Source organism: Akebia trifoliata, chromosome 5 (genome assembly GCF_017979445.1).
Source record: "Akebia trifoliata isolate Shusen 1 chromosome 5, ASM1797944v1, whole genome shotgun sequence".
In the NCBI taxonomy this organism is placed as follows: Eukaryota; Viridiplantae; Streptophyta; class Magnoliopsida; order Ranunculales; family Lardizabalaceae; genus Akebia; species Akebia trifoliata.
In genome coordinates this window covers 30,567,279-30,593,652 of record NC_141379.1, presented here as the reverse complement: position 1 = coordinate 30,593,652, position 26,374 = coordinate 30,567,279, and the positions used below count along the sequence as shown (strand labels likewise).

The following is a 26,374-nucleotide window of genomic DNA, read 5'->3' as shown; positions in this document are numbered from 1 at the left end:
ACATATTAATCTAATTTATAATAGAAAAAAAATAACATGTTTTAAAATATAAACAAGGGTTCTCAACTAAATGATCAAGATTTTCCACGTCATCTATCCACGTGGCAAAGAAGGTGATGTAAGTCCATAGTTGCAAATTTGGACGGCTGTCCAGTGAACCACATCCGTTATTTGTTAATGCAGGCCGCGGGAGTTTGCGAGTGCGAATTTGATTACGCGAAGCGCGCGTAAATAAATCGACACGACTACATAACGAAGTTTGCTGTTCACCTTAGATACAAAAACTTGATGTCACCCCCATAATATCGTTTAAACGTTGTTCTTGGGCCCACTTACATTAATAATATAAACTAATTCGATCAGTGATTTCATATATGGTGAAAACATCAATATTTTGATGTTTACGAAGGACAGCAAATTCTCACCTTCATCAAACTATGTTCTCCGAGGATACCTCAAGTGCTAAACATAGCAGGGAGAGAGAGAGAGAGAGAGTTGGCAGCCACGAATCTCCGACAATTTGGCGGAAATTTGCAGAGACGAGAAGACAAGAGAGAGAGCGACACCAATGGAAACCGAATTTAAAGGCTTCTTCTTTGAAGAAATGTTTCCTCCACAAACTGATCAACACGAACGCCAGATAACAAACAGAAATTTTTGGTCCCTTCAGATCCTCTATTTTCCTCCTAATCATATTTTTCCATTTATCATCCTTAATTATGTTTTCGAGCATCTTTTTCGAAGGATTTCGGTACAATTTTGGCAAATCTTGGAAGAAATTGTAGTTTTTGGTCCCAGATTCAGTAAGAATCATTTTATGGACTTTTACTTTTATGTAAATTGTAGTTTTTTAGGTCAATTTATGGAGGAAGGTAGTTTTTTCAGATGAATGTTGGAGGCTAAAAGCTTCAAATCGATCTGTTACTTAACTCTGCAACTAAGAAATAAATCCTACGCAGCTGAGCTTTTTTTCGACGCTTAGAATGGTATGTGAGGTTCGGATTCAGGTTTAATTTGTGTTTTTTTTTTTTTTTTTTTTTTTATATAATTTGATCGGTATGATCTTACGCTAATTTCCTTAAATGTGATGAATTTGTTTGTTTGAATCTGTTTTTTACTTATCTTTTTAATGTCTTCTGTGCCTTTTATGCAAGGTAGATTTTTTTAAATATAAATTTAGGTTAAATCTACCCCCACTTTTACTCTCTACGACTCACATCAAGTTCATGTTGAACAAATCAATGGCACAATTAGTTGTCCATACAGTGGAGACCAACCCCACCAAAGATCATTCCATTCAATATTCATAACCTCATGAAAAGTCGACTTGAAAATTCCGGACCACCCAACTAAATGTTACTTCAGCTCTAATTTTCACGTGGTTTCTAATTTTGGAAGAGAACTGCTATTGGCACCCCAACTTTTACTCATTAAACTCCAATTTCTTTAATTATTTATCACACCCCAATCATAGATTAAAAGACACTGTTCAAACATTACAAAGGTTTGGCTCAAATTATTATCTTGGCATTACAAAACGTTATAACACTTGTTTGTTTACAATTGTGATTAGACTCATATAAAATCTGAAACCCAAAAAATATAAATATAGCAAAAAAATAAAAAAGAGGGAGAGACCTTCTATTGGTACCCAACTTTTCTCAATTCTCAACCATTTATTTTTTTTTCTTTATTTTTAAGTAATAAGTAAAAGTTGGGGGTTCCAATAGCAGCTCTTTGAGAATGGGCCTTCTTTCGTGATGATGATAAATGAGTAAGAAATGGGTGTACCTTTAAAAAAAGAAAAAATTGGTGTAGATTTAATTTAATTCAGTTGTATAATATTGTTAATGGCACGTAGTGAAGAAACTTGATTGCAATGAGCTATGGCATAAGGTATGTATGACCATCTCTTTTAGAGTTGTATTAGAATGGTTGGGCAGATAACCTATTTATCTGACTTGAAATCTTGTTTTGTTCTTCTATTAACTCGAGCATACTCCGGATTTTCATGATTGGGAAACTAACCAACCAGTTAAAGAATCTTTCGAGACATGAACCTAAATTTAGTAATTCTGTCATTTAATTTCTTTAAGTATTTTGAACACAAATTGAAAGTTGGAATAAAATTTCTCTGGTGGGGTACTTTTGAAATTGTTTTAGTAGCCAAAATTCACCACCTCATAACATGAATCCTGATCATGCATTTTATTCACTTCATTCTAGGGTGTAGAACAAAAGACATGGATGTCCTTTCTGACACTTGAATACAATAGACGGAATTTACCTTGAGAGATTTTCAAAAGTTGGGATAACTTAAAGAGAAAATAATAACCCTGAATTTATTAGTAAATCCAGTGGCAATAAGCATTAAAGGATGTGAATCAGCCCAATAATGCAGCTAAGATCATTCAACATGCTCTGTGAAATTAGAACTTGACAATTTACAGTATCTTAGCCACATATTTGTGTGGTTCATGTTGGGAGCATAATGTGGAGTTTGTTTTCAAGTTAGTATTCAATGAATGTTCATAATATATACCTGAACTTATAAAGATTTGTATATGCATGTTGAAGTTTGGTTTTTGGTTGCTTTTAGAAATATACTGCAATGTACCAGTTTTATATCCTGATATCTGCATGGAATTTCGATTGCTTCAGGGAACTCCAGTGAACATTATTGTAGGTTCTCACGTATGGGTTGAAGACCAAGCATTAGCTTGGATTGATGGAGAAGTATCTAAGATTAATGGCGCGGAAGCTGAAATTCGAACTAGTAATGGGAAAACGGTATGATAGACTGCCGACAATATCAAGCTCTCATTTCCCTGAATACTTCCTATGGAAATTAAGATGCCAATTCTCATGCAGTTTAACATGTATGTTTGCACCCATGATGCTTAACCTCCTCATGTTCAGAAACATTTAAGGGCATTTTCTTGGCTAAACTGCTTCAAATCGGATAGACTAATTCTAACATGATATGCTGCAATGAACAAATGAAAGATTATATCATGTATACTCCTTTTTATTCATTTGTAATTGTTTCTATGTTTTATAATCTGAAAGGTTCAATGTTCTTCTAGTTCTTCTTGTCACTGTCAACAATATCTGGCACTATTTGCATTTTCTTTTCCTCGCTGCCTAGTGCTGGTTTCCCATTGTGGTAAGAGATTCTGTCCATAATTGTTTCATATCACTTGCTCTAGTGCCTTTTTTCTTTTCTATATCAAATTATACAATAAAATCTTCTTTCCCATGGTTCTTCTTGAAGATTAAGTAGCCTTCATATGCATTTAGATCTCTCAAGTTGTCCCTTTAATGTCAAATTTTGCCTAGCATAATAAGGTCATGCCTGTGTATATTCTCAAAATTATTCTGTCTTTATAAATCTAACCAAATTATTTTCTCTTTACAAGTCAATCCAGTTTATGCAATTCACTGGCCAAATGACTTTTTTGTACAAGTTCACGAGTTACTACATTACGTTCCCCTGCACCCAGAAAAAAATTCAAAATAAAAAGGACACACTTTTCAATACCTACTTGCTACAGTTGCATAGTTGAAGGAGAAACATGTGGTTCAGATGCATTTCCAATTGTCATGTTTCAAATCCTGAGTATTGGTTAATTTAAAATTTTAAGAATAATGTGTGACTTGAAGTTACAAGCTAACACCCCGAAATATCATGGGTGTTGATTGTTAATATTATTAGTGCTGTGTCATGAATTTTTGCTACTTTGATATTATTCAGGTTGTTGCCAATTTATCGAGAATATATCCGAAGGATAAAGAAGCTCCTGCTGGTGGAGTGGATGACATGACAAAGCTATCTTATTTGCATGAACCTGGAGTCCTGCAGAATTTGTCAACTAGATATGAACTTAATGAAATCTATGTGAGCTTTTCTTCTTGTTGTTCTTGTTCTTGTTCTTTTTTTTCTTTTTTTGAGTTAATTTTTGCTAAAATCCTCACAACTAAGGGTTGTGCTATAATTGGTATGTCCTAATCTTTGATATCATGGCAGACTTATACTGGAAACATTCTTATTGCCATCAATCCATTCCAAAGATTGCCTCATATATATGATGCTCACATGATGGAACAGTACAAGGGAGCACCATTTGGAGAGCTAAGCCCTCATGTTTTTGCAGTTGCGGATGTCGCATACAGGTGATCCTATATTTCCCATTTTATGGGGTAAATATGGCTTTCTTGATAGATGAATGGATACAATTTATAGAAATGGTGTTACTGAAACAGAGCGATGATCAATGAGGGGAAAAGCAACTCCATTCTGGTTAGTGGTGAAAGCGGAGCTGGTAAGACTGAGACCACAAAAATGCTAATGCGCTACCTTGCCTATTTGGGTGGCCGCGTTGCCACTGAAGGACGAACTGTTGAACAACAAGTTCTAGAAGTAAGCAGGGAGACCTAAATCTAGTTCTGAAATAAGCTGATTCTCAATTTGCTTCCCTATGGGTTATTTCAGATTCTAATTTCTTGTCAAAACTTAGATTTTTCTCCTACCTGATGTCATTGCAGTCAAATCCAGTTCTTGAAGCATTTGGCAATGCCAAAACCGTCAGAAATAACAATTCCAGGTGAGACACTTGACGGGTTTTTTACCATGCTGTCACGTATATAGGAGTGTTACCTTTTATTTTAGTGAATCTTTTTATATAAATATTTTTCTAAAAGAGTATTGTTGTGTTCCATCCTCACTATGTTAAGTTTCTCACCACAATTACAGCTGTTTTATGGTCTTTACTCTTAAATTTATTAAGTTGTTGAATGCCTTTGAAAATGTGGAGATGTTTCCTTTTACTTCTCTTATATTTCATTCCTTTTTTAATTGTAATTAAATATTATATAATAATACATTTTTGAGGACTGTCTACATATAGGGATTTTTGAAGGCACCTTGGCATTGTTAAATTTTTTTTTTTTTTGATAAGTTAAAATTTCATTAAAAATGAGACGAGATGACCCCTAAGTACAAACTTATCAGAAAGAAGCAAGAGCCGCTTATGCATCCTCTAAATTACAAACCATATCCCACTTAACAATGAGATCCTCAAAGAAAATTCCTTTAAAAACTTTATACAATTTTCCCCAAAAGAACAAAAGACCCAAAATAGACAATAATAGATCATGAATCGGAAGCTCTTCCCCCTTAAAGATGCGCCTGTTTCTCTCTTTCCAAATTTCCCAACAAATGGCGAACGGGGTAAGACTTCAAAGGACCTGTTTCGCACTTGTTACCCCATGATCCCCAAGTCACAAAAAGCTCCTTGATCGACCTCGGAAAGCAGCTCTTCAAATCGAAGATACTGAAGACATAAGCCCAAATCTCGTGAGCAAGATCACAGTGAATGAGCAAAAGTTCGCCGTCTCTCCCTCCCTTAAGCATAGCAAGCATCCATTCGGGGTTTGAAGACCTCTCTTGATTAATTGATCCAAAGCGGTGACTTTCTCCAATGACGCTTGTCATATAAATCTTAGAAGGGACCTTTACACTACAAACAAAAGAAGTTGGGAAGGTGGAGTTGGAAGAGGGAAGCTCCATAGTGTACATAGACCTCACCGAGTAAGCACCATCTCTCGTGCTAGCCCAACGTATACTATCATCCCTGTCCTCGCAAATGGTAAAACCCTCGACTAATTCCAAGGGCCTTCCCACACTAGTAAGCTCCCAACCATTAAAGTTCTGTCTGAAGCCAAAAACCCCAAGACCTTAACATGTCCCCCACTAGGAACTCCACTATAGACCTCCCCTTTTAGTAGAGATTGCATGAAGATCCAGAAATTACTCCTCCAAAGATGTCTCCCCACACCACATGTTTTCCCAAAAACGAATTCTGCTTCCCCTCCTCGCTTTGAACTTAACTCTCCAATGGAAAGTGGGAGTTCTCTTCAAAATGCCTTTCCACACCCCACATCCAATAGGTTTTTCCCCTCGCCACTTTCCACCCAAACTCTTTCACCCCATATTTTTGATTCACCACATCTTTCCATAAGTTGTCTTCCTCTACCCCAAACCTTCATAACCTTTTTGCCAACAAAGCCAAATTCGTGGAAGTAAAATATTTAATGCCCAAGCCGCCTCTTTGTTTTGGTAAGCAAATCTTCTTCCATCTCACCATGTGGCATTTTCTATTATTGTCCTTGTCATGCCAGAAAAAATCCCCACAGATTTTGTTCATTTGTAGTTTCACACTTAGAGGCAAGGAAAAAAGTGACATAAAGTATATAGGGATACTTGCAAGGGTACTCTTAATCAAAACTAGTTTCCCCCCTTTGGATGGATACTTTGCTTTCCACTAGCTCAACCTCTTTCTCATTCTTTCTAGAACTGGATCCCAAATAGCCTTACTCCTATCGGGTGTGCCAAAAGGGAGGCCCAAGTAGGTAGTCGGCAAAACACCCACTCTAAAGCCAATCGAAGCTGCAAATAACTCCAACCACTAGCTACATTCACGCCAAAAATTATGTTTTTCTTAAAGTTGACCAGAATGCCCGATACTGCCTCGAAACTACCCAAAATACCACTGAGAAATCTCAATTGGGTTTGTCATTGTTAAATATCATGTGATAATGTGTTTGGTTTGTGCCTATTCTGGTGTCTCATTGAAGTTTTGACTTTTTTACCCGTGTCAACATTTGATTTTCCAATGTCTTTGGGCTTCTCAAAACCCAAAGAAACCATGAGCAAAAGTTTGGATTGTATTTTTGAGCTTTGTAGTGGCCTTGACTCTTGACATTGTCTACAGTCATTGAGTGGCAACAAGACTGCCAACCTATTGGTTAAAGGTTTAATGGACACATAGCCATAGCTTCTCATACTTCTATTTTATAAAATCATTTTTACCAATATGGACATATTACAACATAAACAACCTCTATGCCACAAATCATCTTCTTAATCAGTGCCTTATCTAACTATTTGAGTATGGCAATACAAATATTGTTAAACCTACCTCTAGTTTATATATATACAACAGTATGATTCCTAAAATTTATTCGTATCGTGCACTTACTGATGTTACCAAAAATATACCGTTGCAGCCGTTTTGGTAAATTTGTTGAGATCCAATTTGATAAACATGGAAGAATATCAGGGGCTGCCATCAGAACTTATCTTCTCGAAAGGTCTCGTGTTTGCCAAATTTCTGATCCTGAGCGCAACTACCATTGTTTTTACCTTCTTTGTGCAGCACCTCCAGAGGTAAGTATCTCCTCGGTCACTAGATGTTCTAGTTTCTTAGTACATTCTTGTGATTACAAGAATAACAGTTTTAATTATGGCTTTTTGTGAATTCTTTGTGAAACTTACCAGGATATTGAGAAATATAAGTTGGGAAACCCTAGGTCATTTCATTATCTTAATCAATCAAATTGCTATGACCTGGTTGGTATAAGTGATGCCCGTGACTACCTCGCCACTAGGAGAGCTATGGATATTGTTGGAATAAGTGAGAAAGAACAGGTATATCCTTTTGTATGGATCTGAAAGGTTGTAAATGCATATGTTAACTGTTTTATGGATTACAACTAGTTAGAACTCTTTTCTCATTCACATGTTCTATTCTCTCTCATGCAGGATGCAATTTTCAGAGTTGTTGCTTCAATTCTTCATCTTGGCAATATTGATTTTGCTAAGGGAGAAGAAATTGATTCATCAGTTCTAAAAGATGATAAATCCAAGTTCCATCTTCAAATGACAGCAGAACTTCTCATGTATGAATTCTGCCTAAAATGGTCATGTTCCCTTTCATCTTCTGTTTACTGGTAATCTTTTATATCTATCATTATTTCAGGTGTGATCCTCAGGCTTTGGAAGATGCATTGTGCAAACGTGTGATGATAACCCCAGAGGAAGTTATTAAGAGAAGCCTTGATCCTCTTGGTGCAACAGTTAGCAGAGATGGTCTGGCAAAGACAATATATTCCCGCTTGTTTAACTGGTAAGGTTCTGGCATTTTCGGAGAAATATATTTAGATCCTCTTCTATGAATCCTTTTCTATTGTAATGGTTTCTGTTGCATATGAGTAACACAAGTAGATTAAGGTGCATACAAGATTTTGAGGGTGCGTGATTTTTATTATTTCCAGGTTGGTGGATAAAATTAATTCCTCGATTGGTCAAGATCCTAACTCAAAATCTCTTATTGGGGTCCTTGACATCTATGGTTTTGAAAGCTTTAAAACTAACAGGTAACAGCAATCATATATTGAAGTTACTGCATATAGCCATTTTTTATTGTCTAAACTTAGTAGTTACGACTTTCTACATATGCAGTTTTGAACAGTTCTGTATTAATTTTACAAATGAGAAGCTGCAACAACATTTCAACCAGGTAAAGCATCACATCATGCTTTTCCAGTTAAACATTAGCTTCGATATCAAACCTTAGTCTAAGAGTGTGCATTATGTCTTTCAGCATGTTTTCAAGATGGAGCAGGAAGAGTACACAAAGGAGCAGATTGACTGGAGTTATATAGAATTTGTTGATAACCAAGATGTCCTGGATCTTATTGAAAAGGTCCTCTCCTTTCTCCTTCACTGTAATATCTCTTGGAATCGGAATTACGAACTGGATTTACTTCTGCTCAACTCCAATTATATAGTGATAAGGCGTAAATATTATTTACTTGCATTATGTTTTGATAATATATACATACATGTCCATCTGTGTGTTTGCACTTATGTTCATATGTTTCTATAATTATATATATTGATCATCTTTTCCTTGTCCTTAATATTGAGGTCATTAGCATGAACCGTATTTCAGTGCTCAATTCTAACTAGAGCTATATCTTCGGTCAGTCGTGTTCCCTAATATCAGCTTAGCCCCCACACTCACCCAAAAAAGGAATAAAAAAGGCTTTGTTCTTAGTTGATTACCTGGAGCTCTTGGTTAATTTCTACTGGGGCCATTATGAATTCTAGCTGAAATTCATCTTTACAAAGATGGAGAAATAATCCTCGAGTTCCTGGTTCTCTTTTAAATCAACATTTTTTAATGAGTTGATGACATTGTTGTTAACTCCTCTATACTACAGCCAATCCAGATATATACTTCTGATTTTTAAATGAGTTTCTTATCTTAGTCAGGATTTTACACACAAAAATTTAAATCTTGTTTCTATTTTCCTTCATAGATTTTTCATTTATGATTTCATTTGCAGAAACCAGGAGGAATCATTGCTCTTCTTGATGAAGCTTGGTATGTCTATACTCCTTCACCTTTGATCTGACTTTTGGTGGTGACTTCACTTCATCAGGAGCATTACCTTAGAAGATATTAATTCTCATCAAAATTATGTGGGAAAATGCTGGAATTATGTGTCTTCTTTTAAATGCTGCATTAATTTTCCCACCACTTATTTATTGAATTGTTGTATTAACAGTATGTTTCCAAAGTCAACGCATGAAACTCTTTGTCAAAAGCTTTATCAGACATTCAAAGTTCACAAACGGTTTATCAAGCCAAAACTGTCTAGGACCAATTTTACCATTGCTCATTATGCAGGAGAGGTGAGTTTGATTCTTGTGGAATCTAGTGTTCTGTGATGCAAATTCCTGTTGCATTTACATATCATCACTTCCATATTACATTTCAGGTCCTATATCAAGCTGATCAATTTCTCGACAAAAACAAAGACTATGTGGTTCCTGAACATCAAGACTTGTTGAGTGTTTCAAAATGTTCCTTTGTAGCAGGTCTTTTCCCTTCACTCCCCGAGGAGACAATGAAATCTTCTAAATTCTCTTCCATTGGTGCTCGTTTCAAGGTACAATTTTTCTACTTTGCAGACACTGATAGTGGATTTTATCTAAAATAACTACGGCTAATGAAAAACATTGATCATGTACCCATTCATGTCCCATTGACATGTTAATGGCCTTTCCACTGGCCTACTCGGTAAACTGATCATTTTGTGATAATTGATGCAGGTCCAACTGCAGCAGTTGATGGAGACTCTAAATTCAACAGAGCCTCACTACATTAGATGTGTGAAGCCAAACAATCTTTTAAAACCCGGTGTATTTGAGAATGTCAACATCATGCAACAATTGCGCTGTGGTGTGAGTACAATTTGAAAATCAAGCACTCTTAATCCAATTTATACAAGCGGGTAACCGTTTGCTGTTTGTGCCTCCTATGTTCATTAGAAACAATAATTGGTGTAGGGTGTTCTAGAGGCAATCAGAATCAGTTGTGCTGGATACCCTACTCGCCGAACATTCTTTGAATTCCTAAATCGTTTTGGTATCCTAGCCCCAGAGGTTCTGGAAGGAAAGTAAGTGCCCTCATTTAGATTTACCCTAAATGAAGTAGAAAGATTTTGACATATTTTAGTTTTTAACACATTGTCTATATGGAGTTCTTCTTGGGGTATGCATATTTGACTTTAGATTGGTTATTCTCTTTTCTGAATGTATTGCATTTCTTAACAGCTATGATGAAAAAGTTGCATGCAAGAAGATTCTAGAGAAAAAGGGGCTTACTGGGTTTCAGGTAATTTGATGGCCAATTGGTCCAAAGTTATATGTTTACTAGGCTTCGAACAGGTTTTGCTAGCACCCATGCATCTTCCATTCACTTCTGTGTAATTATTTCTAATCAAGTTGTTGTGTGCCTTCAATTAATACGAACATGGAGTACACATTTTTTATATTAATCTTTGAAAATGGGTCCACCAAATGATTTTTGCAGATAGGCCAAACAAAGGTTTTTCTTAGAGCTGGTCAGATGGCTGAATTAGATGCACGAAGAGCGGAGGTACTTGGTAATGCGGCCAAAACTATTCAGCGGAAAATACGAACACACATTGCTCGGCAACAGTTTATTGCATTAAGGAAATCTACAATTCATGTCCAATCTTTATGGAGAGGTGACTCCATCTGAAACAACTTCTTATTTTGGCACATTCCTTGAATTTCTTGACTCATCCACTCATTGGAATGCAATTTTGGAATTTTTAAGTGGAGAAGTATTCTTGGGCATTTATTGATTGCTTGGTACTCTTTCTCTTACTTTTTTTTTATATCACGTGTAGGAAGACTGGCTTGCAAACTGTATGGACACATGAGGAGGGAGGCAGCTACTGTTAAAATTCAAAAGAATTTGCGAAGATACCTAACCAGAAAGGCTTATACCCAGCTCTGGCTCTCAGTTCTTGTCTTGCAGACTGGTTTAAGAGCAATGGCTGCTCTCAGTGAGTTTAGACTTAGGAAGCAAACTAAAGTGGCCATCATTATTCAGGTTAGTAACTTGACACTATTTTATTCTACTTAGGAGAAACACTTTATTGTTTGCTATGTTCTCAAAGATTTTCTATTTTCTTAAAAAAAAATATTACTAGACATTATGGCGTTGTCATAGAGCATCCTCATACCATAAGAAGCTCAAGTGGGCAACAGTCGTTTCTCAATGCAGATGGAGGGGACGGATTGCCAAGAGGGAGCTTAGGAAGCTCAAAATGGTAAGTATCGGTGACCTGGTGTTAGCACTGTTCTAGCACGTAATTTATATTCTGAAGAATGCCATTGATTTTCATCAAACCATTTACTCACTCCATTCCTATTTAATGTACAAAATTACTCACTTTGCCTAAGGAATAAAAGGATGTGGAGATTTAGGTCATGTAATAAAAAAATTGACCTTGACCATGTACATCTCCTTTTCCTTGGTTTATGAGAACAGCAATGCAAAGGCAGATGCCCTAGCCCAAAAGGCTCTTATCTAAGAGGGTCCATATAGTGATTCAGTGAGGCCATTGTGATGTTCTTTTTCTTTTTCACTTTTCCTTCCTTTCCCTTATATTTATACTTCGCTTTTATTATATATAAAAAAAATATTATTGATCCAAAAAAGAAGAAGGGGATACAACTGTTCATTTCTCTAAATCAAGGACATAAATACACATACAGCAACCCACCATATATTTTGATACCATCCAGCAATTTTTTTATTTTTATCAAGCGGGGCATCATTTCTTAGTTTTTCTTCATGTCAATTATAATGGAACTTTAATATTACTATGTCTATTACATAAGATTTGACAATACAATATAGCTCTGCTTCATACGCTAGTAAATCACTGCAAAATTGCAAAAGTTGCCACTGCATTTATAATGAATGCTGGCAGTTGTGGGATTCTCAAACATTTGCAAGCAACGGAGGGCAAACAAGCAACTGCAAAACAATCCAGTCAATTCTGGAGGGGCAACCATGAACCAAAAAATGTTAACCTGCCCGTGAATTCTTGTTTTATGGTGACATACGGTTGCACCAGGACCCTATTCCTATACATTTGTTATTGAAGTTGATATCAACGTTGTAAGAAATTAACCAACAAATAATATATTACAATTAAGAAATGAGAAAAAAAAAAGTATCATAGAAGTCTCCATGCGGTATCCATAACCACTATCAGTGTCACATTGTGTGGACATGGGTATGACATTTTGTAATATCCATTTATCATATCTCAAGCCCCCAATAAGTAGCTTATATGAAGATGCATCCAATTTTGTTATTAGCCAAACTTTATGAATTAAACTCATTTGATATCTTCATCATTGGCTATCATCTCTGAATATTTTTATGCATTTATGATATTGTGCAGGCTGCAAGAGAAACAGGTGCTCTCAAAGAAGCAAAGGATAAGCTCGAAAAACATGTAGAGGACCTCACATGGCGTTTGCAGTTGGAAAAACGTTTAAGGGTAATGTAAATGATATGTAGATTAGCATTTTCCTATATGCATGATATTACTTGTATTCGATGTATTCTTTGTCTGCAAGAAACTCAGATCTATGATTGGCATACACCACACCATTTGTTGTGCTACTCCACCAATTTTGGATGGGCTATTTCTTCATTCAAGTAGATATCATTTGTTTTTAGTTGCACAGCCTTCGATTATTCATTATTATGTCAACTTTTTTTTTCCTTCCTCTTCTTAGCTCCTTATTCTTATCTTGTTAATTCAAAAGAACTTATATGTTCAAATTTAATGCTTGATGTGTATTAGCTTTTACCCAAGTTTTAAGCCAAATATGCAGACTGACTTGGAGGAAGCAAAAGGACAGGAGATAACAAAGTTGCAGAACTCTCTACAAGCTATGCAAAACAAAGTTGATGAAACGAATGCATTGATTATCAGGGAGCGAGAGTCTGCACGGAAGGCCATTGAAGAAGCACCTCCAGTTATCAAAGAAACCCCTGTTCTTGTCCAAGACACTGAAAAGATTGATTCTCTAACAGAAGAAGTGGAAAGTTTGAAGGTAATTCTTTTTAATCTTATAAATGGTACCTGCATTTCCCATCTTCAAGATATTTGTTACCTGGAAATTCGGTGCTCAGTGCTTTGCCAATTGGAGAAATCTCTTCACATATTGCATCTTAAATATCAAGTACACTGTCACTCCTCAAGTTCTACTAATTTTTTATTCTCATAACAGAAATGTTAAAGGTAGATATCAATATGGCCTAGATGCATGTTTGGATGCACCCAAAATGAGGGCCAAACAATGTTTTGGCGAAATGGGATCGATTGATTTTCTATTTCCTTTGAATTAGTATTGTCAGGCTGCACATTGGGCCAAAAGATACTTCAGAAAGTGATATTTTAACATCCTGGAGTGATTATGTTCATCTTCTTAAATCTGATCAGCATAAACCTAACTAGATTTTATACAATTATGATATGGGATGGATTGGAAGTTTTGAAAATAATTCATGGTTGCGTTCGGATTTATATTGCATTCTATCAAGCATGTTACTTCCCCATGTTGGTTCGATGATTTTACGCCGGATAAAGATGAAGCTGAAATCTGACATGTGTGAGTTGTTAGTGGATTCACATGCAATGTACAAGTTTGTGAATCATGAGTGGGATATTTAGCTTGCTATATGTGTTGGCATATGTTATCTCTATCAAAAGATACTTTTTGAGATTCCTGCCACCTGATTTGGTTAGCATTGACATCGGCTTTATGAACAGGCCTTGTTGCAGTCAGAAAAACAAAGAGCAGACGATTCTGAAAAGAAATGTGCTGAAGTTCGAGAATCAAATGAAGAAAGACGTAAGAAGTTAGAAGAAGCAGAAGGAAAAGTTCATCAACTTCAGGAATCTTTTAGCAGGTAATATAACCTTCATGGGCTAGGCATTATATTTTAGATAATAATAGGTTATGTGACGAGAAATCTTACGATATGTATCATACCTATGGAAGGAGAATAAAAACATATCTGTACAATAAAGAATTCCATATGGAAATGATATAATGCACAATATCTTGAAATATGGAATGAAAAAAATCTAGAGAGAGAAAAATTCTGGAAGTCTCTCTCTAGATTCTATGCAGTATTGTAATTTGACACCTGTTTGACACGGGTATTTCACCCTTCTAGCAGAGTGATGCAAAATCATTCCCAAAAAAAAAAATAACATTGGGGGATACCCATGCAACAGGGGTCCCTCGTGCAAGGAAGTGACCAAGACAAAATCTAGGCAATAGTTTGTTTCAGGAAATTTTAATATGGTAACTTAGATTATTTATTTCTTTGTTATTAAGGTGCATAAATTGAAAATGTTTTGACTTCATATTCCTATTTGAATGACTGAAATGAACTAAATTTTGATAAAATTTTATAGTGAGACCTGTATATATATGTTTGGGTTCTCTTATGCATATGCACAAATGTCACTGATTTTGTATGTCCAGACTAGGCACTTGAAAATGGCATCGTGCCTAGGCAAACACTTTTGTACTAGTGCCTGTCCGAGCCTTGTTTTAGGAACTCAGAGTCCTGCCTAGGCGGAGATTTTCCTAGGTGAAGCTTGGGAAAATCTTGATTACACAGTTTCCAGGTTAACCAAGCTTCATTTTTGGAGGTGTTAAATATAATATAATTTGATCAGTTCATCCCTGAATTTCTTAACCAAGTGTAATTATTGCTAGCTCTAGAGTAGGTAATATAAGACAATACCTTTGCAACAATGACAAAAACAAGCAAAAGCACTAACTCCCTTGAGAAGCTCAAAACAGTGGCATGTCCGAGCACATGTATTGTAATTCTAGTTTTTCTTCATAATGTAAAGCTGAAGGTTTTTAAAATAAAAATGTGGAGGTAAATATATGGAAAGTAAAAGAAAACATCTGTATACCATAGAAATATCCCATAATTTAATAAATATAAGTAGATTCATGAGGGGGGGAAGACTGATTAAGAATTATGGTTGGTTTTTAAAACCCAATTATGTAATAAGGTGGATGGAACACATTGGCCTCTTTAATTTATCAATTTCTAGAAACCTTACATAAAGAGTGACACTGCCCATCATGTTAGGATATGTGTTAGGACATGCCGATATCTTGGACAAACCAAGAAACTCTATCTATGTTGCGTCATTATTACATAGGCTGGTACAGTAATTTAAACCATTGAAAACCCTTCTTTAGTCTATCGAATCTATGATTAAACCTTCAGTCAATTATCCTCAAGCACATGCCCAACCTAATAAGAATGCTTCTGGGCCAGAATTTCTAGTTTATGGTTTGTATTACGTTCTTGTATGGGGCAGCCTAGAATCTTCAGTTAGCTCACAAATAATGATCACTCTTTTGCATCGAAAGAATGATTAAAAAAATGTACAGAATTTCCTCATAATAATAAAAATGATTACCAGTACAAAGACATGATTCAACTATATAACTGAGATTGTGAACTTTGATCATTGAGACAACCATACCCATCCGATAGAACCACGATGACCATTCATATCTGCATTTGACTATGCTGACAGATAAAGAGGATTAGTAGAACGAAGATCACAAATTTGGTGAATAACATGCTGAATAGTGCACAACTCTAAGATGAGTAGTTGAACGAAAACTTATAGCCAAGCTCTCTAGGATGGATAAGAAAGGTACATATGTTACGTTTCAAGATTTATGTAGGCGATTTGCTCCTAGAACCTTTGTATGCCTGCATTGATCAAATAGAATGAAATAAGAATAGACTTGGTTTTTAATGCCTTCTTCCAAATAATAAGACATGTGTGATGCCAATAGATTGTCAAGTTTAGAGGTAGGTTGTTTGGATTCAGTCTCATTTTCTGGAGGTAGTTGTTAAATCTCAGGTTTCATGCTTCCCCATTTTGGGATCTTAAGGCATAAACATGGGCATGAAAATGTGTCCATACCATCTTATGAAAAGTCTCAAAGGCCGGGGCAACCCCATCTTTAGTACACTTAAGATGGATCAAATTGACTATTTATCATAAATAAAAATAAATAATGGGGCAAGAAAAAGGAATAACGTAGGGGGGCTCTAAATATTGTTTTCACACCCATAGTGAATCCTTATCCATATGGAAAAATAATGTCACTAATACAATTTTGTAACCAAGAAGCAAGCATCCTTGATCAAGATTCATAGCCTTTTAACATGTTTTGATCATACTATTCGGCCACCTTTTCTAATTTTATTAAAAAGTTACAAGTATACCCAAATAAATGTCATGAAAATTCTCATCATGTCACCTGACTAATATAGTATATTATTTAGTGTATCTCAGAATGATTCAGTGCTTCTCAAACCAAGTTTCAGAGCTGAAAATGTTACTGTGTACCTCAACAAACTCGAATTCAACTTTAGGGCCTCTTGATATAGATGATCGGGTTGATGCTACCTTCACTTTTCAAACTTTGGTTCCAACTCCAACGAATGTCTCTTCCCTCACTCCTGATGCTCTTCGCCAGATAGTTCAGGATCTTTCACCAACCCATAATTCAGGTCAGTCTAGTTCTCATGGTGTCATTCTCAGTTGGTATTCAGACTTGGGTGCACCTAGTCCTATGATTAGTGAACATGATAGTTTACTACTCATCATCGAAGTCCAACCCAAGTGAGATCCTGTTGTGGTAAAAATAATCTCACTTTCAATAGTGAGAAACTTCCCATGTCATCGTTTTTTGCAGTTTCTTTGTCTATTTCTCCATATCTTTCCATTGCCTTAGGTGATGTTGATTATGTTTTAAGTTTTCATAGGTCTTCTTTCAGTAAGACAACTTGTTGACAATAACTGTATTATGTTATTTTCTCGTGATGGTTGCATTGTGCAGGACCTGATAATTGGGAAAGTGATCGGGAGGGGGCATTCGACGACTTTTTCTGATGGATTTTGCTCCTTTAATTTGTTGTAGTGGTTGTTTTGTCTCTTATTCTAGCTTAGATGCTAATCTTTTGAAATATACAATCTTTGGCATTAGTAGGCTAGGATACCCACATTCTACATTTTGCATTGTTAATGGATAGATTGGTATTAAAAATATTCATTATATTGCTTATAGGACCTTCTTACTTGGAAAGATTTCTTATTTACCATTTTCTTTGAGTTCCTCTACCTAATGCACCTTTTGACTTGATTCATAGTGAATGTCTGGGGCCATGCACTTTTGATTTTAGAGAAGAAGATCCATATATATTTTTTCTTTTGGAAGATGATTTCATGCATTACATATGGAACTCAAAATCTCATGTTCTTGAGGGGGGAAAACAAGGAAATGGTGCATTTTTATTTAACAAGAAAGTAAGCAACACAAGCTAATTGTAAGGGAGTGTATTATTAGTTTACTCTAAACAATTCCTTTTTTCCGAAGGAAATGTTTCTCAATGTTCTTGTCTAACATCTACCAAAAAAAATTTTAAAAATCTCGATGTGGTGGAAACTATTCGCACTCTTGGTTGACTCAATTACTTGGCTTTCTTTAGGGCAACATTGCTACGTTTATAGATTTTATTCATCAAATTTCTCCACCCATTCATGAGAGTATGTCACCCTGTGTCCATGTTTCTGAGTTAATCATTCTGTGTCTCGTCCATTTGCATGTAATTTCAAATTTCATTGGCCACAACAAAATGTGTGAGTATTTTGAACAATCCACCAAGTGATTTTTCCTTGTATATAGGGCAGGAAAATGAGGTTCTTAGTTCACTCTTCATTCTCATGGGCATGTTATATATCTAAAGAACAAATAGTTACAACAATTTTAATAGGTTAAAACATTGCAACCATTCTGTTTGTGTTGTTTTTCCAATGTTATCGAATTTCCATGTACTACACTGCCCTTGCAAATCTATCACTGCAGAAAAAGATGTCATTCCCCCTCCTACACCAGTACCAGTGGAAGGTCTGCATAAAGCAACACAATCTAGTGCCCTTTCATCAGCTTTGCATTGTTCTCATCTACCTTTGGTAAGCCTTTCCTGTTTAAACTAACTCTTAGTTCTACCTGATAGAGTTAATCCACTTGCTAATATTCAGTGTCTCTTTCTCTCCTTTAGATTCTATGTTTATTCATTCTTTAGTCTAGACAGGTTGTTGGGCAGATGTGTTCATAAGGAATCCATGGTTGATGAGCTAAGGGTGAAGCAGTCCAATACTTTCCCCATGTTTATGGCGCTAGTTTTCTCTGTCAAAAAGTATCTGGATGCCTGTAATTTGGCACCATTTGAAATCTTCAATCCAACGTGCCCAAGATTTCACAAATCAAGGCATACCTTATTGTTCTAATCTCAATCACAACAACATGGTACTTTTAGGGGGGTTTCTTTTTGCCGTGTCGAAAACAAATTAAAATGTGTCTTCTTGTCTACACATCGTGACATGTAAGATTGTGTAAACCCTTATACTAATGATTTTTCTATTAAAAACGATTTCTAAAAGAGGTATGGTATGTTCAATCATCTATACACTAATTTATTGAATTCCTAAGCTTAACTGTAGTTGTTTGATATTAGAAATCTAATTAAATTTCTTGGACAGCTCTGTGGTGTATGGAAATGTTTCTTTTACTATTCATATTTTTTCCCTTATCATCAATTTTTAGTATCTGCCAGTAAAATGTAGCTAAATTATTAATATTCTAATACATGTATGGATGTGTCAGCCTTTCATGTTTCTTGAAGGCACCATGTTAGATTCCTTGTATCTGTGTCGGACACCGTCACATGTCTGTGATATTTACATAAGTTCTAGCCAAAATACAGATATGGTGCAGGCTTCCAGCAAAAAATTTTAACTTTATATAGGGTTGATTGAAATAAGTTTTATCAAATCCTATGTGTTCGTTTAGGATTAATCCTAAATATATGCCATCTTAACTGGACATCGTTTTTTTTCCTTTTCTAGTTTTTATTCAAGTCTCCAACATATGGTCTTAATTTAGGAAATTGAAGACAGTCTTTTATTTCAAATTAAAACCTTATGTCACGATTAATGTGTATGTACGAGTCTAGGCTTTAAGTTATCCCAATGCCAGCTGGTCAGCTGGCTTGATTCACATTGTTCAGTTAGCAGTTTCTGCATGTCTACTTCTAAGTTACCTATCTCATGGAAGCGGAAAAAATAGGAAACAGTCTAATATGTCTTCAACCGAGGCCATGCATAGCTTGATGTTGTTGATGACTGGCACTGAAGTGATTTGGTTTTTGCGGACTTCCACTGGATCATGGTTTGCATATCTCTTACCCAATCCATTACTTGTGGGTAACATGAGAGCCATCCTAAATTCCTAATTGCATGGGACCAACTTATCACAAATTTTACAACAACTTGAAGTAACTTGATGCTCTAATAACATTAAAACAAGTAAAATAACATAGTGAAGCTTCTCACATCCATTAATTGAAGAGAGAAATTGACCACGTATCCAAAGGTATCTGATCGTCATCATCAAATCTTCTCCAAGAATTTGGGGTCAGCTGAAAATTTTGTTCCTCTACTCAATTTTGCATATCCTCTCTCCATTTAAATATTTGTGAACATGTATACTATGTCTAGCTAGAATTGTTTGTTAATATCTTATTCTAATCCAGCTTGGGGTGCATAAGAATAAGTATGCTATGTCTGGCTAGAGTTGTTCATCAATAATTTATTCAAATCCATCTCAGAGTGCATAAACACTATGTATGTTAATTGTCTCTTTCCGTATTACAAGTGCTATATCTAACTGTCAATCATCTATTCTTCTAACATCTACAACTATATCTTTTAAATCTTTAGCTACTATGATACGTAGACTTAGATTTTAAACACATACAAATGTGGCTACAAGTAAAGGAATAAAAATATTATTAAGGATATAAGTACAATAATTGGTATTTGAAAATCAAACAAGAGAACTAATTTCAGAATAAATTTTAAGATTGAACATGCAGCTGCTCCTAAATAGGTAAAATACTATAACTAGGATTCTCTATCTTGTTTTGGGACTATTTATTTTACATTTTTAAGATGTTTATACTTATTTTGTATTTATATTAAATATTACGGCATATTGAGGTTCATGCATTCCCTTGGTTTTTCTTCTGGATGGTTATGTCCATATCCAACACTGACATGCATGTTTGCTTCAAGATTTATGTTGTTGCTAAGCCTCAGAAAAACAGGTCAGAAGAGGCCCTCTAATAATGAGCCATCATTTGCATCTTTATACTTGAAAATGGTCGGTGCCACTCTTCTCCATTATCTGGCGTTGTTATTTTAATATCATGTATTTTCAAATAGGCTCGAGGAGAAGCTTTCCAACTTAGAATCAGAGAATCAAGTTCTTCGTCAGCAGGCTTTGTCCTTGGCACCCAATAACAAGTTCCTCTCAGGACGCTCTAAATCAAGTATTCAGGTACTAATATAATCATTGTTGTTGGATTATGAGTTGAAGTGTTTTTACCTCACAGATGCTTTAGGTGATGCTCGTATTGTCTGATAATTGACAGCGGATTAATGAGGGTGGTCATATTGTGGGTGGTGATACGAAGACAGCTGCAGTGAGTTGAATTTTTCTCAGAATTATAGCAATCTATATATATATGGGGGGGGCGTTCGAGGGCCAAACATTTTGCCAACATGTTTCATCCTATATGGGTTATAAGTTTCGGAATGGGCTATTTTTTTGTGAGGATGGTCTCTATAGTGAGGAGATCATCCTCACAAAAAATCAGCCCATTCTGAAACTGCCGACCCAAATTTACAAGTTGAAGAATCGTGGACCATCAATTATATTCTGCTATCAAATTGTGTTTCTTTCTTTCTTTCTTTCTTTCTTTTGACTTTATCTCCTGTGATCATCTCCGAAAATGTGTTAGGATCCACACAGTGCTTCATCAACCACAAGGGAACTTTCTGAGGTAGAGGAGAAACCACAGAAATCACTAAATGAGAAACAGCAGGAGAATCAAGACTTGCTCATTAGGTGTATCGCTCAACATCTGGGCTTCACAGGGAGCAGACCAATTGCTGCATGTATCATATACAAATGCCTTCTCCAGTGGAGATCATTCGAAGTTGAGCGTACCAGTGTTTTTGACCGGATTATTCAGACAATTGGCCATGCTATTGAGGTTTGTTTGAACTATCTACCATTCTAAAATGGTGTTTTAAAGTTTTTCTTTGGGTATTTTAGAAACACCCCCTGTTAAATTGGTGATATTAGGTTTACCCCCTCCTTGACCATAAGTCAACATTGCTTTTTCTTGATGATTTAACGGTGAAATGTTTTATTTATTTTTTCCAAATTTTGATTTAGTAATCTAAGTATTTGAAGAGCATTTTGAAATAAAAATAAAAATTTCACCATTAAATCAAGACACACAATGACTTACAATCAAAGGAGGGTAAACCTAATCTTGCATTTTGTAAGGTGGTAAACCTAATATCACCAATTTAACAGGGGGTATTTCTAAAATACTCTTTTTCTTTTACCATATGGAGTCAACTTTTGAATTCAAATGTTATTTCATGGATTGAAGACTCCGGAGAACAATGAAGTCTTAGCATATTGGTTGTCCAATGCCTCGACATTGTTGTTGCTACTTCAGCGCACACTAAAAGCAAGCGGTGCAGCTGGCATGGCTCCACAACGCCGTCGATCGTCATCAGCTACTCTATTTGGGAGGATGACACAGGTAAGCAAGAGTTTCTTTTTTTGTTGCTGAAATTTTTATGATGTGAATGAAAAAACATCTTAAAATTCCACGTTAAACCTTCGTTTTTTTCTTTAGAGTTTTCGAGGAGCTCCACAAGGCGTTAATCTTTCTTTTGTCAATGGAGGGTTGATTGGTGGAGCAGATTCCTTGCGCCAAGTTGAAGCCAAATACCCTGCTTTACTTTTCAAACAGCAACTTACAGCATATGTAGAAAAGATTTATGGAATGATCCGAGATAATCTGAAGAAAGAGATCTCCCCATTGCTTGGGTTGTGCATCCAGGTATCCGATCTCTTAATTTATGTACTTAAAGAGTGACATTTCATTGGCAGGAGTAATGTTTATGTTATCTCGCATTCTTGATCACTGTTTTTTCTTCCTTTCCATTGTGCATGTATTGAATTGGATGGTGTAGGCACCAAGAACATCAAGAGCAAGCTTAGTTAAGGGACCACCCCGTTCATCTGCAAGTGTTGCAGCCCAGCAAGCTTTGATTGGTCACTGGCAAGGAATTGTGAAGAGTCTTGGAAATTTCTTACACACATTGAAAAACAATCATGTTAGTGGAATATCTTTTTTTTTTTTTTTTTTTTTGGGTTTCTCCTTTATGTTTTTCATTTTCTTTGTTCTTAACGGTCTTTGAGTCTACTAGGTACTTAGCTCAGACAAAGTTACTGACTTGTGCTCTGCTCCCCTTAACCAATCGGCTGAACATAATAAGAGACTTATTTTTGTTTTATTTCATTATCATTCAGCAAATATATTTTTATGTACTTTTCTGTTCTCAGGTACCCCCATTTTTAGTCCGTAAGGTGTTTACACAAATATTTTCTTTCATCAACGTGCAATTGTTCAACAGGTATGGTGTCTATAGTCCACCAATGCTTTTGGAGACTTGTACCACCTATAAAAAAAAAACTAATACTTCCTTATGGTTCCAGCCTTCTATTGAGGCGAGAGTGTTGTTCGTTTAGTAATGGTGAATATGTCAAGGCCGGTTTGGCTGAACTGGAACTTTGGTGCTATAATGCAACAGATGAGGTACCTTCATTTTAGTGAGATTCGTGATTTGACTCATTGTTCTTACATTTTTTCTAGTTTTGCTGAGTAAACCAGAAAACAAAAATGCAGTACGCAGGTTCAGCTTGGGATGAGCTCAAGCATATCAGACAGGCTATCGGATTCTTGGTATCTTTTTTTTCTCTGTTCTTCTCAATGCCCTTCATCAATTACTTGTTATATTCATTAGCATCAGAAGAGCGCAGTACGTCTTCTCAAATATAGAAAACCTGGAAAAGTTGTCATTTTAATGTTGTCCAAAAGTTGGAAAAATTGTTGAAATTCTCTTCATGTATTTGATTCTATGTTCCAGGTCATACATCAGAAGCCAAAGAAGACATTAGACGAAATAAGTCATGACCTATGCCCGGTAATTGGCATTGTTAGCCATTCCAAGTTAGTTTATTTTTTTGATTTTGCCATGCAATTCCTTGGATCTCACCCAGCTTCACTTCTCCAATAGGTGCTCAGTATACAACAGCTATACCGGATCAGTACAATGTACTGGGATGACAAGTACGGAACACATAGTCTGTCCTCGGATGTAAGTTATTATGGATGCCATTTTGGTTCATCATCATCGTCATAATGGGGTATGATAATTGTTGAGATCTCAGTATATAGAGCACCTAATTATTGTAAGTTTTGCTATATGATATCTCTGACTAGGTCATATCGAACATGAGGGTGTTGATGACTGAAGATTCAAACAATGCCGTCAGCAATTCTTTTCTATTAGATGACGACTCAAGGTTGGACATAAGATTCAATCATCTGATTTTGTGTTCTGTTACCTTTTTCATTTTATTTAGGGTAATTTTGAGGTACATGTCCTGGTTGTGGTGAAAATTAGATAGACACCTGAGTTTCCAAACTGATGACATACACTTTTGGCTTTGGTCTTTCATGAAAGACTAACTAAAGATGACTTAAATGCCCTCATCTTCAACCTCTTGCCAAACCCATTAATTTCCCCCAAAAATCCAAACTCCAACCTATTCGGCCTCGGTAAAAAAACTTTACCTCATCTTCAACCACAAAATTCCGTCTCCTTCAACTTTTCAAACCTCGAGAGCAACCTAGGTCTTTTGGAGAGATACAAGAGTATGGGTTTTTGGGAAGATATTGAAGACTATAGAAAATTTACTCTAGAGGTTGGAGAGGTGAACACAATGGGGTTTTGGGGATAAAATCAAGTGTTTTTGGCCAGAAGTTGAAGATGAGGGTATTGTGGTTATTTTTATTGGTCTCTCACGGAAGACTGGTATTGGGGTATGCCATCAGTTCAATAACCTGGGGAGGTATCTCTAATTTTCAACAAACGCGGAGGGACTTCAAAATTACCCTTTTATTTACAGTTTATGTAATTCAACTATATGGTAATTACCAACTCATTCCTGACATCCATGGTGCAGCATACCATTTTCAGTGGATGATATATCAAAGTCGATGGAACAGATTGATATCTCCGACATTGAGCCACCGCCGCTCATTCGTGAGAATTCAGGCTTCATGTTCTTGTTGCCACGTGCTGAGTAATAAAGACTTCTCTCACATTACATTCATGTGGAAAGGTTGCTTTCCGGTATCTCTTTCTGCATGCATTTCTCAATGTAGTTATCTTCGGGTTCTGTAGAATCACATTCTTGTTTGGCAACATTCTTTACTACACAATAGAGCCTCCACTTCGTTGGATGACTTGGGGCCAACCAATGTTCTCCCTTGGATTACAGCTGTTTCATTTGCTTCCTTTTTGTAATAATTGGGTGCTACAAAAGGGGAATGCCCTCTCACATTGAGATAACAGCTTTCTCCCTCTATATGTTGTAAAAATGAATCATTTTTTTAGCTTCCATGGGTCATGGATTTCTTCCCCCATTGATGCATTATTTTCTCTTAGATGTAAACTATAGGCTGTTGGAATATTTCCTGGTAATTCATTCGTTTACCTTCCTATTAGGATGTAGTACTATAAAGAGTAAATTGTTCTGAGTTCAAGGATTTGTAAATTTCAAATGTACGGTATTTTGAATTTTTAGATCATGTCACTTCTTGTTCACCTGAACTGTGTGATTAGCTTGCTTATGTACACGTTCATTTCCTGAGTTTTGGCACAAATTGCTCCATGGTTTGTGGGTCTTTTTTATTCTTTTCCATTTACTAATCACAAGTTATGATTAAATTTTGTTTCGAATATGAGTAAGGGGTGGTTAATAGTCAACGTGAATGTGGATTCAATGAGGTTTGAACCTAAGTTTCAGGATCAATACACCACAAGCCTTTACCCACATAGCTAAGTTGTCACCTTTAGTGGCCATATCTACTCTCACTACCTCAATCCATGGTTGTCAGGATCTTCCTCTTACTCTTTTAGAGCCTCTGAGTTGCAAATTCTTTTTAAGTGAGTTTGTAATCAGATTATGTTGCGAATCTCCAAACCATCTCAATCAACTTTCCTTACAAATTATGGCCTATTGGAGCTACATTTCCCAATTCCACTCATTTCTTACAATACCCGTAACACTCATTTCATCATTAAGAGTCAAAAACAATACAAATGAAATACCCACTTAATCTTTAAATGAGCATTATATTAGTTTCATCTGAAAGGACTGTTATTCATTAAAACAACTTGATCTGCTGCATATAATTAAGTGTAAATCTTACCCCTGTTGTACAAGGTGCTCTTTTTTAATAAAACTTTTGATTTAGCAAAAAAAAAAAAAAAACTCTTACCCCTTGTAGCAAATAACTTAATTGGATCGACAAGTATTAAACCCTTGTAATGAAATAATTTTTGGTTAGTGGCAGTGGTCGCACTGCCAGATCCAGAACCTGGAATTGCTGCTGCTGCAACTGGTGCATCAGAACCATTATTCATCACCAAGTTCATCTATAATCGTCTTTTTGAAAGTTTTAGAAAATAGTTCAGGCCAGTATTGAGTCAATTTTCACAAGAGTCAGGCTGGAGTGACCTCAAGATTGGAACTCGTATAGCACATCTTGACATGAAGAACCATAGATGCTTTTTCACTCGTAACTCGAGGAAAACACCTATGGTTCCCATACACTTTCAGTCAGGGTGTGCAATATATGAGGTCCAATCTTGAGGTGACTTCTAATGAGAACAACATTTCTAAAAGATTGCTTAGACTAAGAACCGACCTAATGAGATGACATCTAGCCTGAAAAAAGTGCTGATGGAACAAAATTTGAACATAATTAGAGCAGATTTGTAGTACATTGAAATGCCACCTTGAGTGTTGGTTTTCAATCCCTAAAACCTACCACTCAAATGTCAAAAA

At 35.9% G+C, this 26,374-nt stretch overlaps 1 protein-coding gene across 2 annotated transcripts; it reads left to right on the top strand.

The window, feature by feature from the left end:
- Window positions 1–473: 473 nt before the first annotated feature.
- LOC147402137 (myosin-11-like) lies at window positions 474–25,112 on the top strand. 2 transcript variants are annotated; one of them, XM_086443641.1, is made up of 38 exons: window positions 474–986; window positions 2,662–2,790; window positions 3,755–3,898; window positions 4,028–4,173; window positions 4,264–4,420; window positions 4,546–4,604; window positions 7,069–7,228; window positions 7,340–7,489; window positions 7,604–7,740; window positions 7,821–7,967; window positions 8,116–8,217; window positions 8,303–8,360; window positions 8,445–8,546; window positions 9,193–9,230; window positions 9,415–9,541; window positions 9,628–9,798; window positions 9,962–10,093; window positions 10,199–10,308; window positions 10,466–10,526; window positions 10,725–10,902; window positions 11,068–11,273; window positions 11,374–11,493; window positions 12,640–12,738; window positions 13,079–13,300; window positions 14,020–14,159; window positions 20,593–20,707; window positions 20,802–20,852; window positions 21,171–21,425; window positions 21,834–21,989; window positions 22,086–22,292; window positions 22,426–22,569; window positions 22,799–22,869; window positions 22,952–23,051; window positions 23,142–23,198; window positions 23,383–23,439; window positions 23,533–23,613; window positions 23,739–23,821; window positions 24,485–25,112. In XM_086443641.1, exons 1-38 carry the CDS (start codon window positions 984–986, stop codon window positions 24,606–24,608), a joined length of 4,599 nt encoding a protein of 1,532 aa, XP_086299767.1. In that variant the 5' UTR covers window positions 474–983; the 3' UTR covers window positions 24,609–25,112. The 2 variants fall into 2 exon arrangements, 1 of the variants encoding a protein (XP_086299767.1); XR_015178811.1 differs by lacking the exons at window positions 474–986; window positions 2,662–2,790; window positions 3,755–3,898 and having other exon boundaries at window positions 4,015–4,173; window positions 23,533–23,662; window positions 24,485–24,528.
- Window positions 25,113–26,374: the final 1,262 nt, after the last annotated feature.

Coding starts and splice junctions, on each gene's coding strand:
- LOC147402137 (XM_086443641.1), top strand. Junction 11,494..12,639: donor AGCTTAGGAAGCTCAAAATG/GTAAGTATCGGT, acceptor GATATTGTGCAG/GCTGCAAGAGAAACAGGTGC. Junction 22,870..22,951: donor AACGTGCAATTGTTCAACAG/GTATGGTGTCTA, acceptor TTATGGTTCCAG/CCTTCTATTGAGGCGAGAGT.